We start from the raw sequence: 16,588 nt of genomic DNA, 5'->3' as shown, positions 1-16,588 counted from the left end.
ACTCCCACCCACACCACTGACAATGGGTCCTAACCGTAGAATAAAAAAAACTACTTACATAACAAAGCAAATGCTTCGACCGTAAATAAACCTGTAAACGAAAGGAAGGTGTTGTTGGAAAGGGGAAAGCCTCCCCTTTCCAGCGACACCTCCCTCTATCAAAACAGCATAGAAATGCCAGAGATTGAGGGAGGTATGTACCTTCCATGTCACAGCTGCAGTCGGAAATGGCTGCAGAGGTGAAATTTACATTGTCTCATGTGAGCTTGCATTACACGCTGACATGAAACTGAAGGAAATCCAACCCCCGGCCGTGAGGAAGAACCCCCTCCTCGCATAGTTCAAGGGTTGGACTTTTTTTTACGAATTGCATTGGTTTCAATTTCATTGGTTGGGCCTCAAATTTCCCTCATATTTTCTCTGCATCAAATTCATTTAATTCACTAAATTTTCTAAATTCCAATTTTGGTAATATATTTTTAGGTATCCTTCTCCACCAGAAAAGGAAGTTTCTCGTGAAAGCTTTTCTAGAAGCTTGACAAAAAAAGAAAGAATGACACCAGACACCCCTATTATGAGAGCCTTCAAAGAATTTGAGGATGGAAAAGTCTTCAAGAGTTGGGGTACTCAAACAGAAAAAGTGGACATTTCCAACAGTAAGTCTATTTACGTTTCTCCATGTTTTCTACAATGTATTTGCATGCAGAACTGCTTGTGTTTTTGTAGCATATTTAATTCAGAAAATACAAATTTCCTGTATACAAATTAATTTAAAATTGAGTGGCAAAGGTGATGTAGACTATACCATTTTACATATTTTATTTATGTGATACTGTTCTCTTGTAGTAATCAAATGTCAACCGTGCCATTATCCCCCAATGTCTCATGTTTCAGTGTTTCTGCATATGTTATTGGATATGGTTTTTCTGTGTTTTATAAGATCAAACTTCTCAAGTCTTTAGACGTTTGCCTTGTAACTGATACAGCTTCATCCCATTCGTTGACTCCAAAACAGGCTTCTGCCCCCTGCCCCCACTGGACTATTGACCCAAGGATTCCTGCTAAAGACTTTCAAAGTATAGTACGCAATGTAATTCCTGTATTCTAAGTTGCTATCTCAGCCCTATGCCACCAGTTATTAACTAGAAACTTAGAGTTCAACACTTCAACTTTATAGGTGGTATTTGTATTCACGTTAAAATATATTGTAGGCCATACCCCCGATTAGCACCCTGGCTGGTGAGTGGCAAACAGCCCCCAGCCAATCAGGGAGGGTCATGGGGACTCTCAGCCAATCGTGGTGCTCGGAGCACAGCCTTTACCACATGGTAGATTCAGCATTCCTAGTTCCTGGAGTAGCGGAAATATGCCTTTTTTCTTGCCGGGTAGCAGGTAAGTCCTCCTGTTAACCCTTCACCACAACCCCAATTTCCACCTACCTGTCCACACACTTCCTCACCCCAACCCATGCCTGACTTACCTAAAGCTGCTTGGTCCCTCGACGGTGCCTGTATCACTGTGTCCCGCGTTTCCCTCCGGTGGCAATAGTCCCATAGAAAGGGAGAATGGAGTTCATTTAGTTCCCTTCTCCCTTGACCATGGTGGCCATCATGGTTTGTAGTCATTTTATGTTGTGAAACTGCAACTATGCCGGTTCTCAACTTAAAAAAACGTGTATCATCCCTGAAAACCATGGCGGGATGCTAATAGCCATAAACCCCTCCTGGTGGGGAGGGGGGGGCTTTACCGAGTCTGATGATGCCTGGGACCCACATAAAGGCCAGAGCAAACTCGGCCCCGGGCATTACCTGACCCAGAAAAGCCCCCCCCCCGCCTATCAGGGTTTATTGCTTAATTCACATTCCTGTATGCTACAGGCCCCCAGTTAACACTATTCTACAAAATGCCTAAAAATAAATGAAACTGTAACAGTTGAACAAAGTATGTCAGTTATGATCATTCAGTTTATCTTCTACCCACCACTTTCACATAAAGTGCATTTCACATCCACTTCTGGATTTTGCCTTCTGCACTTTCTAGGGAAATGTCAATTATGTGCAGCTGAATTTCTTATTCATTGCCCAGCATGATACGTATCTAGTTACTAGATACGTAAACACACAATTATAAGAGACTGGTGGCGGACCCACTGCCCTGGCTAAACAGACTTCATCAAGGCTTCATCTGACATCCGAACACCTTTGTGTACAATCACATCTCCCATAACCTCTCGAAATATCTGAGCAACCCTCCCTGTTTTTCATCAAACATTCAGACATGGTTCCCTTCCTCAAGTCCCTTTGTATATATTGTAGGGGGATGATGGAATTCCATGGAATTCACTATTACTGTTTACTTGTTTGGCAATGTCATAGCAATTAATAGTCATTTTGCCACTGCAAGAGTTGAGATAAGAGTATTCATTTAGTATTTTCTGTTGTCATTTAAGCTACCTTAAAACCTAAATGCCATGTGTCCTCTTTAAAGGTTATTGTGTAGGTGTGCTTGGGATTTATAAAGTGAAAACTTAGCAGAGATGCAACGGTGTACTGTACACAGGGGACACACCAAGGGGTTTACAAGTAAGAGTAGAGCTGGGGTGTATAGGGGGAGCAAGTGAATTGTGATCTTCAGAGCGGGAGAATTCGGATTGAGTAAAGCAGTTGGTGATTGGTGCACTGTTCTTTGAATAGTAGGGCCTTTAAGGTCTTCCTGAAGTGTGGGGTTAAGGGTGACTGTTTTATCTGCATTGCCAACTTCGAGAGATTTGGTACGTCACAGAAAGTGGCATATTTCCTATTTTTCCCCCTCTTGAAGTTATTTGTTTTCAGTGTAATGTTGTGGCTACTGGTACTGTGTTGACATTCCGAGATGAGTTTGTCAGCCAGGTAGAGTTGTTTTGGTTGTGTCAGCTTTTAGTTGATGCAGGCTGTCTTGAACTTGATACATGCTTGAACGGGTAGCTAGTGCAACACCTTTGGGATGGGGTTGATGTGGTTTAATATTCGTAGTCCTGTAATGAGGCGTGCTTCACAGCTTGTACACAGGCCAAGATGGCATCTAGGACTCCTGTAAGTAGCGCATTGCCACAATCCAGGTGGGAGGTGTCCAGGTGTTGGATGACAGTTTTGGCCCTCTTAAATGTCAATCTGTGTGTAGTTATCTTTCCTTAACTTTTTACATTCCTTCTTCCTTTTCACCATTTCTGTATCCTATTGTACATCCTTTTTGATCTTGACTACATCATTCTTAACCAAGACTGTCATCCTGGGATTGGACACAATATCTAGAATTCGTGTATCACTTTCTCCATAACCAGCCATACTTGTTTTAGATGTTAACCATTGATGCATGATTCTTTTTAATAACACGTTGCAGTACCTACCGTCTATTCGGCCAGTATTCCTGCAGGCGCACCCTTGTTGCATGTCACTGTGAAAATGCTACTAGCTAAGAAATGGGGTACACCTGTTCATTTACAATGCATAACTGACCCATTTGAGGGTTGTTGTCATAGATGGCCTTGATAACTGAGTATCACGGATGTTCCGAGGGGTTTTATTTTCAAAACAAAACAGTGTAAGGTGCATCAACTTTCATCATTAATGTTAGATTTTTCATTAGTAAGACAGGCAGATGGGTCAATATGTAGACATGTCCTTCAGTTCAATGGAATGCTACTAGCTCGAAAGAGGATGGCTATATTAAGGGTTGTCCCTCTGGTCTCCTGTGGAATTTCCCTTCATAGCTCACACATCCGTAAATCACAGGTTTCCCCACTAGCGATCGGTAACACCTACTATCTAATTACTAGCTGATGATGAGGGTCCTAAAGGCAACAGTCTTATCTATATGGTTTCCTTCTGGCATTTCCTAGAGGGGCCTTACCGTAACACTTCCCAGGATTGTCAATATGACTGGATGTGAAAACTGCCAATCTCAGATGCTCTGGTTCAATCTCACCCTCAGTCGCTGCCTTTCACTCATCCCCCTGATCTACTACCTCCTTCCTTCCTTTCTCCCACTCTCCCCTCTCCCTTCCTGAGCTCTCCCCTTTTCCTTCTTTTAACTTCCCCTCCCCTTGCCTGTCAATGTAGCACCTTTCTCACCTCACTACACCCTTCGTCTCACCTCTCACTACACCCCTCGCCTGAAACTACACCCATTTTCTCACCTGTCACTACACCTCCTTCTCACCTATCACTACACCCCTCTTCTCTGTGTGCCTTATCTGACAGATGGCCTGAATGAAACACAGTCTTGCTCCAGTTCAAGGGTTTTTATTACTAATGCACACAATAGAGCTACTTGTGGTTCTTTAAAGCTTCATTTAGAATTGTAGAACAGACAGGCATTGATTATAACAAGGTGTATCGGTTGCAATAGGGACTTGGGAAGGTGGTGCTAGGGCTGTCTCTTTCTGTCTCTTAACTACCCTGGGATTCCCGCCCTAGACCAGACGTCTGTAACCCTAAGCTAGTTTCTACAGATCGGTAGCCCCTACTGTCCGTTTGCTAAATTACTCAAAGAGGGTGTCCCTGAGACGTTCTCCATCTGTCTCCCTCAGGGACTTCCTACCTATTTCTACACTACCACATATGTTAGTTCTAGATGGTGGTGTATGTGTCCTGATCTTATCACCCCTTCTCTTTACTATGCTGCTCCTCACTCTTACTCCCCTCCGTCCTACCAACTCCGCCTACCCTCCCTTAACCGCAACTCTTTACCTTCCACGCTACTATGAGTCTTTCAGCTTCACGCCAATCACAACTAATGAACCTCAGGGCTATGGTGCCATGCTCATCCCTTCCACTATACAAGTAACCCAGGGATATGGTGCCCTGCACGCCCTTCCACTATACCAGAAACCCAGGGATATGGTGCCATGCTCCCCCCTTCACCATACAAGAAACTCATGGATATGGTGCCCTGCACACCCTTCCACTATGCCAGAAACACAGGGATATGGTGCCCTGCACGCCCTTCCACTATACCAGAAACCCAGGGATATGGTGCCCTGCACGCCCTTCCACTATACCAGAAACCCAGGGATATGGTGCCCTGCACGCCCTTCCACTATACCAGAAACCCAGGGATATGGTGCCATGCTCCCCCCTTCACCATACGAGAAACTCATGGATATGGTGCCCTGCACACCCTTCCACTATACCAGAAACACAGGGATATGGTGCCCTGCTCACCCCTTCACCATACATGAAACTCATGGATATGATGCCCTGCTCGCCCCATCACAATTCCCGCTCTCACTGTTCTCAGTCCCTCCCCACTTCCCTGATGCATCCCACTCCTTGCACCCCACTTCTTCACCCTCCCTACTAGCCTCACTCTCTGATAACAATCACTCCTGCTTCACTGACTACTATCTGTCCAACTATGTTCAGTCTTTCTCTCACTCCCAACCCTTGGGCTCCACCTCCCTACTTCCTGCACTGCAATACACTACACATCACTGATGCCACTCTCTCAAATACCTCATCTGCTCGAAATCCTCCACCTGGTCTTTATCCAACTCCACCTTTGACCTCACCCGTACCACCCACACTCTGCCTCTGTCTGCTTTTTTAGTGCAGGGCTCTGTATGCAGGGATTGTCTAACCCCTTCCCCCCAGATCCCTATTGGTTGTAGTACTCGGCTGATTACCTGCACCAATCTGTGTCTGCCTTTTCCCCAAGAGGAGGGCTACCCAGCTGGTACCCTTTTCCAGCGCAGTTTTTACAAACAGTTTGGTGTTTCTCTGCCATGCTGGTGTCTGAAAGTTAGTTTTTCTGTCTGGAGGGTGAGTAGTCCGCTCCAATGAGGTGTTGGATGCCGTTTGGTGGTGGTGCCATTTTGCTGGCATTTCGTGCCTTTTGGATATATGCTTCCAGTCTGGGTTTTCCTGGCTGCTTGCTGTTGCATCGTGTGTGATATAATTCTGAAAAAACAGAAGCGAGAACTGTGGCGAGCTATCGCATCGAGAGGACTTGAGAGGAAATGCGTGGCATCAGTGTTGTCATTATTGGCACGGCGGTAGGGGGGACTTTTCGGGGACCGGTGACCCCACAACTCCCACTTTGCATACCTGCAGTAGGGCTTGTTTGGAATTTAATTTTAGAAAGCCTCCTGCTTCAGGCTGAGCTGGGTCACTCCCCCTATCCCCTTAGACATGGGCCTGACTCTGTCACACTTACCACACACACTACCATATTTTTTACTGCTACATTCACAGTTCCACTCCCCACTTTATCTACTCCCACTACCACCTTTCATTCTTTCCACCCCGTCCCACCATTCACTCTCTCCAATTCCCTCTACACTTTCTCTCCCTCTATAGCTCAATCTTTTGTTCTCTCTCTCACCATTTAAGGCCCCCTCCTTACACTACACTACACGCACATCACACAACTAGTACCACTCTTTCACACAAACCTCACCTGCACTCTGTTTCAATTCTGCCACCAACTTTCCATCACACTGCTCCTCTATCCACCCTCCGCATGGTTTCTCAGTCCACCTTAGCACCTCCTGGACCCACCCGGGCAACACACACTCTTTCTGAGTCCTTTTATCCTGTGGTACTGCTGGTTCTGCCTCCCCCGCCCCTTTCATTGGCTGCAGCGCTCACCTGACTTTAGAAACCAATCTGTGCCTGACTTTTCCCTAGCGGTTCAGTCACACAGCTGGAAAGCTTTAAAAACCCTCAGTCCCACAGCACAGTTTTAGAACCAGTCTCCGGTGGGATAGCAGCCAGGCGCTCAGGCGGCTCATTGTCACTGTAGCTTTCCTCAGGTGCTGGGGAGTTTTGTTGCTTACTCAATGTGCGGGAGGGTTTCTGTGTCTCTCCTGTGCCCTTGCAGTCCTTTCTCCGTCCCACTTCATTTTCTGCTGGGCCCTCATTCGCCTAGCGTCTGTCTGAAGTTGTCATTTCAGATGCTGATTCTCTCATTTCTGTTTAGCAGGAAAATTAACACTCCACGTCCCGGCTTTTATTGATTCCATGCTTCTGGCTCTGGTCCAGATTTTCTTAGTGGCTACCAGGTGCAATGCGGGAGTTGGAGTCTTTCAAGAGAAAAGAGAGCACTGTGGCCTGGAATGGTGTGTAAGGGGGAGACCGACACACCGGAGGCATGTTTCTGGCTATAGACCTATATTGGTGGTAAAGCCAAAGAGATAACCCTGTCTGACCCTAGTTCTAAGAGGGGTTTCCCTGACTCAAATAATACTAAGGAATGCATCAGGATGTCAGTCTAAAGCTAAGAGTCCATTGTCCTGTGTCCAAAAACCTATTTCCAATCCTCACATTATATTTAACTAAAGAAAAGTGCTGGTCTTCTTGATTTAGAAGAAGGGTTTCTTTATCTGGGATGATAGCCAAAAGTTCACTTCTGGGTGATACAAAATGAAATGTTATTCTTGACAGATGCAAAAGTCTCAAGTTTCCTTGGATTGAGGTTCCAATAAGGCACATAGAACAAAATGTTTTGTGTCTTTACACTGTCAATAGAAGGACCCCTTTCTCTTGACTCCTTTTTAAAAGGTTCACAAACACCAGGGGGTATTTCTCCCTTCCCCTGGTCTTTTCTGCAATGTTCACCGTGGTCACAGCCTGCCTGGTTCACTATCCTGCCAGGCACTGTGACTATGACAAAGGTTTTGGAGGCAGTTCGTTATTGGGTGTGTGGATCCCAATCTCTTCTTTTCTCAACTTAATTCTTAATAGTTATACCTGGTTTACTGTCCTTCCAGGTAATCTTTTTTGTCGGGTCCCAGACCCCTTGTAATATTGGCTTCTTTCTCTTTGGTACCAGAGCCCTTTAGCTCCTTAAGTCCTGGAACCCTTTGGCTTCTCTCGGGTCCCTGGCCCCTTTGGCTTTTCTGTCTCAGGTCTCGGATCCCTTTGGTTTCTCTCGCTCCGGTCCCACACCCCTTTGGATTCTTTGTTGGGTCCCATACCCTGTGATATTGACTTCTTTCTCTTGGGTCCGAGACCCCTTTAGTTGTCTTCTCCCAGGTACCAGACCCCTTTGGTTTCTTTATCTCATGATTAGGCAGCCCTGGTCTTCCACACTGTCAGGGACTGCCACGGAAAAGATGGCTCTGAAGGCCAATCCTTATTGGATGCAGGTCCCTGACCTGTGTTCCACTGTAATAGTCTATCGGGTTTCACAGCAAGCCTCCCGGTTTCTCAACCCTCCTCAGGTTACTGACCAGTCTGTCTGCTGCTTCTGTGATCTCACCCCTGTTCAGAGACTTCCTCCTGCTTCTGTGCTCTGTGGCGCCTCTGCAGCGGCTTCCCGCTTATGCGTGTCGGAGACCACGCTCTCGAGCTTCCCCGATCAGCTGGTGTTGTCTTCCTGCTACCAGACACAACCCAACCACAGCAGAGCTCTCCTGAACGTCTTTTTTGATGGGTAAGCGTCCCGTCCTTGGCTGCTTCCTTCAGCTCCTGACCACGGGCTCCGCAGCTCTCGGTTCCTCCAAGGAGCATCTCTCTCCGTGTCTGAATTTCCCTGTTCTATTTTAGTTCCTCCCTGTCACAGTAATGATCTTGAGGACTCCTAGTGAGTCAGTTGGTTTCTTCCTCATCTCAGTAATGATCTTGAGAACTCCTAGTGACTCAGTTGGTTTCTTCCTCATCTCAGTAATGATCTTGAGAACTCCTAGTGAGCAAGTTGGTCTCTTCCCCGTCTCACTACTGTTCTTGGGGATTCCCAGTGGCTCAGTTGGTTTCTTCCTCATCTCAGTAATGATCTTGAGAACTCCTAGTGAGTCAGTTGGTTTCTTCCTCATCTCAGTAATGATCTTGAGAACTCCTAGTGAGCAAGTTGGTCTCTTCCCCGTCTCACTACTGTTCTTGGGGATTCCCAGTGGCTCAGTTGGTTTCTTCCTCATCTCAGTAATGATCTTGAGAACTCCTAGTGAGTCAGTTGGTTTCTTCATCATCTCAGTATTCTCTACCTTACTGGCTACAGGAAAACAGATGAGAATATTAGGGATGGTGTTGTATGGGGTTAGAGAGGAAAGTTGCTTAGGGTTAGGTGGGCTATGGGGACACCATGTTCTCCCCAGGTAGTCACTAATCCCATAGGGTACTTCCCTCCCCGTGAGGTCCACCCACTGAGAAGCACCCCAGGGGCACTATCGTGTAGTGGCCTCACCTCCCTGGCCTCATGGAAAGGGGCTCGCTCCACCTAGGGAAGAAGTGACAACATCTGAGGATGAGTCATAGGACATGAAATGTACTGGATGGCACAAGAGTTAACATTCTTGGCAAATGGGTGTGCTTCAGGGATTGAGAACACCCACTCCCCACATCTGAGACCGGGCTGATTCTGCCTTTTGTCCTGGTGAGCCTCCGTTCCAAGGTTGGTAATAGTCCCTGCTCCCCCACGCCAACGAAATCCACTTATCGGAATATTCCCATGTGGGTTAATTGTGATAGGAATCTGGCTGATTTAATGCCCCCTCGACAAGAGGGCAGGCATGACAGGGGGCATATGCTCTTGCTTCCATCATTAAAGTGTGATTGAGGAAGACGTCATTTAAAAGAAATAAAGAATGTTAGGGGCAAGCTCTGATGACAAACATGAGGGGGAGGGTGAAATGTGTTAACCTGATCAATACTTTGGATATTCTAATGTGTCAACCTCATTGAGGCCACCATTGGCAAGACATCCCTGGACCAAAAAACAGATCGTTTTTGAAGATTGGTCCTCTGAAAATTTGGTAAACATAAATGGGCATTGTTAAGCCAAAGTTCCTATTTTGGGGTTTTTATGGCCATTTTCTGGGGGCCATCAACCTATTTGCTTTTCCCCTCAGTTATTTGGTTAATTGATCTCCATTTGATGGGCAGTGGGACTTGCCCTGTAGCCCCCTTGCCATTATGTCCCTTTTCACCTAATATATGGCAGTGGGTCGTCCCAAGCGTGCCCTGTCCCACAGGTATCTCTCAGGCACTCTGTCAGCCCTAGAGGGATTGTATCACAATAATTTGGTTTTGGAGAATAGGTTTATGGTGGAAGTTCTTTAATTTTGTGTTCACCAAAGGTGCATGCTATTTTAACACATTGATAGCTGTTAGGAATGCTTTCTCTTTTGGCAAATTTTTCTCCAAAATGTCTATGTACCCCCAATCTTGTTGCTTTGTTTTCTAACCTGTTCTGACTATTTGAGGGGGAAGTTCAGGCTTCAGCTACACTTCTCCTGCCTTCTGCTCATTTGTTATGGGGAAACTGGAAAACTGTTTCCCTTTTAACTTTTATACTTTTATAAGTTTTTACCATTGCATACAACATCTCACAATGCAGTGAAATGGGCATACTTTTGTATTACCATAGCCTTTTATGCTTGGGATTGTTGGTTACTTTTATATGTGCCTAAAACAGTCTGGTGGCAGCAATTATATTTTTACTATGTTTGTGTTTTTTCTAATGTGGTCATTCATACATGTCAGGAAATCCTGCATAAGGCTGTGCACATGCCTGGGAAAGCTGCTACTTTCATGGGATAGTTCTGCCTTTGTGTGTGTGTGAGTAGCCCAGGAAGTGGGTGGGACTGTCTGGTCCCACTCCACATCTGTGGTGCCAGAGAGTCAAGGTGTGGCATGAGTGAAACTAATAGTTCCCCTTGATTGGACAACTACTGTCTGTTTGAATGGTGCAGATCCTTACCATTGGTGGGCTTGGACTTGCTTCCAGGCTGGATTTTACATACAAAATGAGGACTCCTGCAGCCCTTTTTAGAGGTCAGTGTTGGAGCCAAGAATCCCTCGTAGACGTACAGCCGACTAAAGATTTGAAGAAGACTCCTGGCATCTTTTCCCGCGTCTGGCCCGGTGAAGCCACGTTGGACTACCTGATCCTTGTGTGCTGCTTCAACCATTGGACTGGTGGGACCAACCAGCCTCAACGTGTTATTGAGGATCCAGCCATCCTGGCCCTTTGAAAGTGTCCCTGCACCAGCCGATGGACTGTCCAGCTCTCTAGTGGGCTACCTCACTAGAATCGTTGCTGTTCTGCATTTGCACCCAGACCTTTGGTGGTCACAAGCTTGTGGTATAGGAAGCTTCCCTGCCGAATTTCAAAACCCCAGCCTCATTGGATCCTGTCCTGGAAGAACTTCTACAACCATGACTAGAAGCGGGCCTATCGTCTGTGCGGTGGCCGTCGCTGGATGTTGAGTTCTCCAGCCCTTTGAAGTGTCCTTAAGAGGGCCGCATGGGTGAATCCTGCATTTCTCCATCCCACAGGGTTGCTCTTTGCGCCCTGCACCTCCAGCTCCTGGTCACCTCTCTTGTTCAAGTCATCTGGAGTCGGAGGATAAGTAAACGCAAAGCATTTGTCTTCCCATGTCCCCCATAGGATAACTTTGAGAAAAATGTGATGTGTACTCTTCCATTCCACCGCCTTTTGGTCCTCAAACCTGGGCAGTAACATCTGAAAGATAATACATTTTACTTACCTAGTAACTTGATTACATCTCTTCTTTTGAACAATCACAAACAAAAGTAACTCACCTGATACAGATACATTCTAAGGAGAAGCACTGTTGCTCCTGTGACTTGGCCACAAGGCCCCATTCTTCTTAGGGATTGGACTGCTGTAGTTAGGGAAAACCACTTGTGATTTGGTTCCATCTTTTACTGAATCATTTTACTTCACTGCTTTGCTGCTATAAGTCTTTGAATGCATTTTAAGAACCTATAGTGAATGTATATATGTTTATTATTAGGTATTGTGCAATAGTATCTACACACAGAAGGTTGTCCCAACCAGAAATACATTTTTCTCATGGATTAAATCCATTTTCTTTTAATGGTGGTATAGTATTACTGAGTTTTTAATTGCTCAGCATTTGTATGGTAGGATCTAGTTTCCTATTCCTTCTAAAATAAATTTTCTAGACCACACCTTTTTTCTTTTCTTAATCAAAGATAATATTTAATAATGACTCTGACAAAAACACAAAATTATTGTTACAATTTATGAATCAAAAACCCTAAATGGGTTATCCAGCAACAAACAAGAATTCAAACTTAGAAAACAATCAACGTAAGAGATTGCAGTCTGAAATAAACCAAATTAACAATTAAACATACAGATGCCTCTCTATCTAGCTAATCACTAGTAAATTGTGATGAGAAAAATCAGCAAAAATGTGTGTCCAACAAGTGAGTCAGTGGACTCAGGGGTCTACGTTGGTCTCAAATTATAATAATGAGAGACCTTCAACCTTATGGAAACATATAATAAATTGTCTCTCAAGGTTGAACACGTTTCAGCGGTGAAGACCTGGATAGGACTGCCTTCCTCGGGACCAGAAAGCACAAGCAACCCCTGAGGAAAAATAGAAAGTATATTTGTATTTGGCTGGTCTCCCAGTACACAGTATTGTGCAATAGTATCACCTGCTTGTTTCATTTTATAGTGTGTGCAAAGGGCCTAGGAAAATATTGTAGTTTTGTACATTCTTATCTAAATTGAATTATTGTGGGCTTCACTGTGTGAACTCATTGTGGACCTCTGACCCGACTCCCACACTCCTAAGAATAGCCTTGACTGCTCTCTACGTTTACCTTGATTGGGCTTTGGCTAACCTCTCCCTGTTCACTATAACTGGGTTGGCCTCCTAAAATCTGTCCACCAGGCCAGATTATAGAAATCCATCTTAACAAGTTGGTGCTCAGTGGTGAGGATAAGATCTTGGATACCCCAGTGCTTTTCACTGGTGTAATACTATAGTTCTATTTACACAGAACGTTGTGACTTGAAGTTGGGGGGCGTGGCTACAAGGGCCATGTAGGAGGACGTGATCTGGAGGAGCTCCCGAGATCCTGAAATGATCCGTGCGAAAAAGTGTGCAACGATGGGCCGCCGACCGCTGAAAATACACATGTCGGTGTGTGAATGATTGGGCCACACTTGGTGAACTTCTGGAAGGTGTTGGAAGAACGGCGGCAGAGGTCTGTGCGGAAAGGATAAGGAGCGCCAGAGACAAAAGACGACACAAAATGGCCGACCAATGTCCGGAACAAAGGAAGGAGCAGGCCGCACGGTGACCGAGCGAAAGAGGCGTACTGGGTGCGCATTTGTCAGTTGTGCAAAATACAGGTCCTCTGGGTCATGTCGAATAGAACGGTGAGGCCGAAGGCGAAACAGCCCACCTTAGACGACTTTGCTAAGACGTACCCTGGTCAAGACAATACCAAGAGCAGGGATAAGCTGCCTGCAAGCGGCATGACGACAACGGGCGCTAACCAAGAAGTCCTAGCTGCGATTGCGGACCTATAGGTGGCCTGGGAATCTAAACTCAAACTAGCCGTCACTGAACTGAAAACGGCACTGGACCTCAAGGTCGGAGAGGTGCAGGAGGATGTTAATTTACTCCGACAGGGCTGAGAAGGAAGTTAGCCCGAATACCGTGGATTGTGCCTCCCATAAGGCCGAATTGCATGCCCTGATACAAAGAGTGGGCAACTTGGAGAGCAGAGCGGAGGAGGCGGAAGGACGCGCCCAACGAAACAACATCCGCATCGTGGGCCTGCCGGGGGGATTGGAGGGCCACGATCCCACAGAATTTATTGAGTCCATGCTACTGCAAGAGATACCCGGAGGAGCCCTATCTCAAGGATTTGCGGTGGAAAGGGCACATAGAGCTCTAACAAGGAGGCTGCCGCCGGGAAACCTGCCTAGGCCGGTGATAGCCAAAATTCTTAATTACCGAGATCGGGAGAGGATATTGGAACACTTTCGCAAGGGAGGAACGATTACACAAGGAGCGGCAAACATCACGGCCTACCCGGACTATACCCTGTCTGTGCAGCGTAGCTGCATGAACTTTGGGACGGTAAAGCGGAGATTGAGAGAGGCGGGCCACAAATATATGTTACTGTATCCGGCAAAATTGAAAATCATACATAAACACAAAACTTTGTTTTTTGAGACCCCGAAGGATGCCATGGGGTGGCTCGATGCGCAGGGATGTCCCCAGGAGTCAGAAGTTCGGACGGAGAGAGAGCACGGAAGAGATAAGTAATGCACGAGGAAGGTGCCACAAGATGGCGCGGCACGTGGGACTTGTATATAGTCATTTGCGCAGCCTTCAGTAGAGAAGGTCAGACTATTGCACTAGATGTTATGAGCACTGTAATTATTATTGAAATAATGGGAGCCTTACAGAGCGGATCTCTTTACCCCAGAACAATTTTAGTTAAGTGGCCATCAGGGCGACTTCACCCTACTGAGCTCTGTGCATTGTTTGGTGCTTGCAGGGCTATATGTGGGGGTGCCTGAGTTCCGAGAACGGAGCTGGGCAGCAGTTGGGGTGTGTGGTGTTGGGGAAGGGACGGGTGGAGGGAGGGGAGAGAAGTTGGGAATTTGCTGTGTACATAGTTTTGGATAGTTTGAGCTGGTACAAGAAGCTACAAGTGAAGATGGAGAGCTGTATCTGTATCACGTGGGCAAGGGGGATTCGCTACACGGAAGGCAAGAAGACACTCATGAGCCATGGGGGACCTTAAGATCGTAACATGGAATGTCAGGGGACTTAACAGTTACTTAAAGAGGAACAAAGTCATGATGTACTTGAAAAGACAGAAGATTGATATTGCGTTGTTGCAGGAAACACATTTGACCCGGCAATAATTGGAACTGGTGGGGAAGAAGTGGAGAGAGGTACTGTAGTAGGGTCTCCGTATTCTGCCTACGCTAGGGGAGTGCTGGTCTGGGTGGCACCGCACGTTCCGCTCCAACTTACACAAGAAGTGGTGGACACGGAGGGGAGGTTGGTCATATTGAAGGCTTTGGTAGAGAATAGAGAGGTGTGCGTTATAAATACGTATGCCCCCAACCAAAACACTGCGGCATATTTTAGAACCCTCTGTACTCATCTGGGCGCGTGTATGGGAGGAGCGGTTATCTGGGGAGGGGATTTCAACTGCGTGCTCAACCCAAAGGCAGACAGATCTGATGGTAAGATTGATAGGCCCACCCCAGCGGCCAGGGTATTGCAGACATTACTAGATGACTTTGGGCTGGCAGATGTTTGGAGGGTGAAACACCCTAATGAAACACAGTACTCTCATTACTCAGCTCCGCAGCAACTGCACACGAGACTTGATTACTTTTTCGCCACACCAGATGTGGTGATGGAGACCACCCAGATAGACTATAGAGCGAGGGTCCTGTCAGACCACTCGCCTCTGGTGCTGAGTTGGCAGTACTGCCGCCCCAGAGCGCGGATACCGACATGGCGCCTCCGGGCGGAGGCGCTCCGGGACCCGATCTTCAGGGAAGATATCAGGGATGCGATCACACAGTACTTTGAGGTAAACACAGGCAGCATGCACGCTCTGGGAAGCCTTTAAGGTAGTATTGCGGGGTGCTGCTATTGCTAAATCAAAAGGCCTACAGGGTGGGGTCCTAACGGAACTAGAGGAAGCAGAAGAGAAACTGGAGCGGGAAAGCAACAGGGCGGGAGCGGATGCAGAACATGTACTCCAGTTACAGCAGAGGTGTGCAGAGCTTTGGGAAAGGCTCTGCAACCTTAACTATAAGAAGTATGTCGAGAGGCAACATGCAGGAGGGGATAAAACTGGCCGCTTGTTGGCGTGGTTATATAAGAGTGAAACCCCCAGGCCCCCGATTAGGACAATAACTAGAGAAGACGGGGAGGTGGTTGACAACCAAGAGGGAGTCAACGAGGCATTCTTGGACTATTATAGGACATTATATGAGGACATAGGAGGGGACAATCGAGAGGAGATTAGAGAAACTCTAAAAGACATGGAATTACCTAAGATTAGTGCTGAAGAAAGGGAGGAGCTGGATGCACCGATTACCTTAGAGGAATTGGAGGAGGTGGTGAAGCAGCTGCCCACCTGTAAGACCCCGGGCGTGGACGGGTTCCCTGGCGAGTTTTATAAAAACATATAGAGAGGAAGTACTCCCCCCTATGTTAGAGATGCTCAATGAGTCTTTTGAGATGGGTCGGCTGCCGGAATCGCTTAGAGAAGTGTTAATTGTGCCGCTCCCTAAGCCCAACAAGCCAGGGCATAGCTGCGGCTCCTATAGGCCGTTGTCAATGTTGAACCAGGATAGCAAGATATTGACGGCGGTCCTGGCCAATAGGCTGCGTAGAGTTATTAGCAAACTGATACACCCGGACCAGACAGGTTATGTCCCCAACAGAAATATAACCCATAACCATAGGCGACTCCACCAGGTGATTGAAGAGGGAAACAGGAGCGAGGGGGAAATGGCGGTGGTGTCCCTAGATGCAGTCAAAGCTTTTGATTCAGTGAGGTGGCCATGGTTGCTGGAGGCCTTGGAAGAATACGGGTTGGGGCCGGGTTATGTTAGGTGGGCAAAATTACTATACAGTGAACCACTGGCTAGGGTGCGCACAGGATCGGTGATATCCGAGAGATGGCGGCTCAGTAGAGGCACCAGACAAGGGTGCCCCTGGTCCCCGATGTTATACATTCTAGCCCTGGAGCCCCTGGCAGTGTACCTCAGACAACAATATGACATGGTTGGTATTGAAGTAGGGGGAGAGAAACACCTAATATCCTTGTATGCTGACGAT

The 16,588-nt window shown here is 46.8% G+C and overlaps 1 protein-coding gene across 3 annotated transcripts in view; it reads left to right on the top strand.

Annotated features, from left to right (window-relative positions):
* Positions 1–16,588, top strand: part of MPHOSPH9 (M-phase phosphoprotein 9) — a 1,008,430-nt gene that overhangs the window by 794,407 nt on the left and 197,435 nt on the right. For all 3 annotated transcript variants that reach the window (XM_069619661.1, XM_069619663.1, XM_069619662.1), the window contains one exon: positions 484–656. In XM_069619661.1, the coding sequence (XP_069475762.1) occupies positions 484–656 (173 nt within the window). The remainder of the gene's footprint in view (positions 1–483; positions 657–16,588) is intronic.

The sequence above is a fragment of the Ambystoma mexicanum genome, chromosome 10 (genome assembly GCF_040938575.1).
Source record: "Ambystoma mexicanum isolate Mex_15411 chromosome 10, UKY_AmexF1_1, whole genome shotgun sequence".
In the NCBI taxonomy this organism is placed as follows: Eukaryota; Metazoa; Chordata; class Amphibia; order Caudata; family Ambystomatidae; genus Ambystoma; species Ambystoma mexicanum.
The sequence above is the reverse complement of the archived record's forward strand: the minus strand, read 5'-3'. Positions and strand labels throughout refer to the sequence as shown.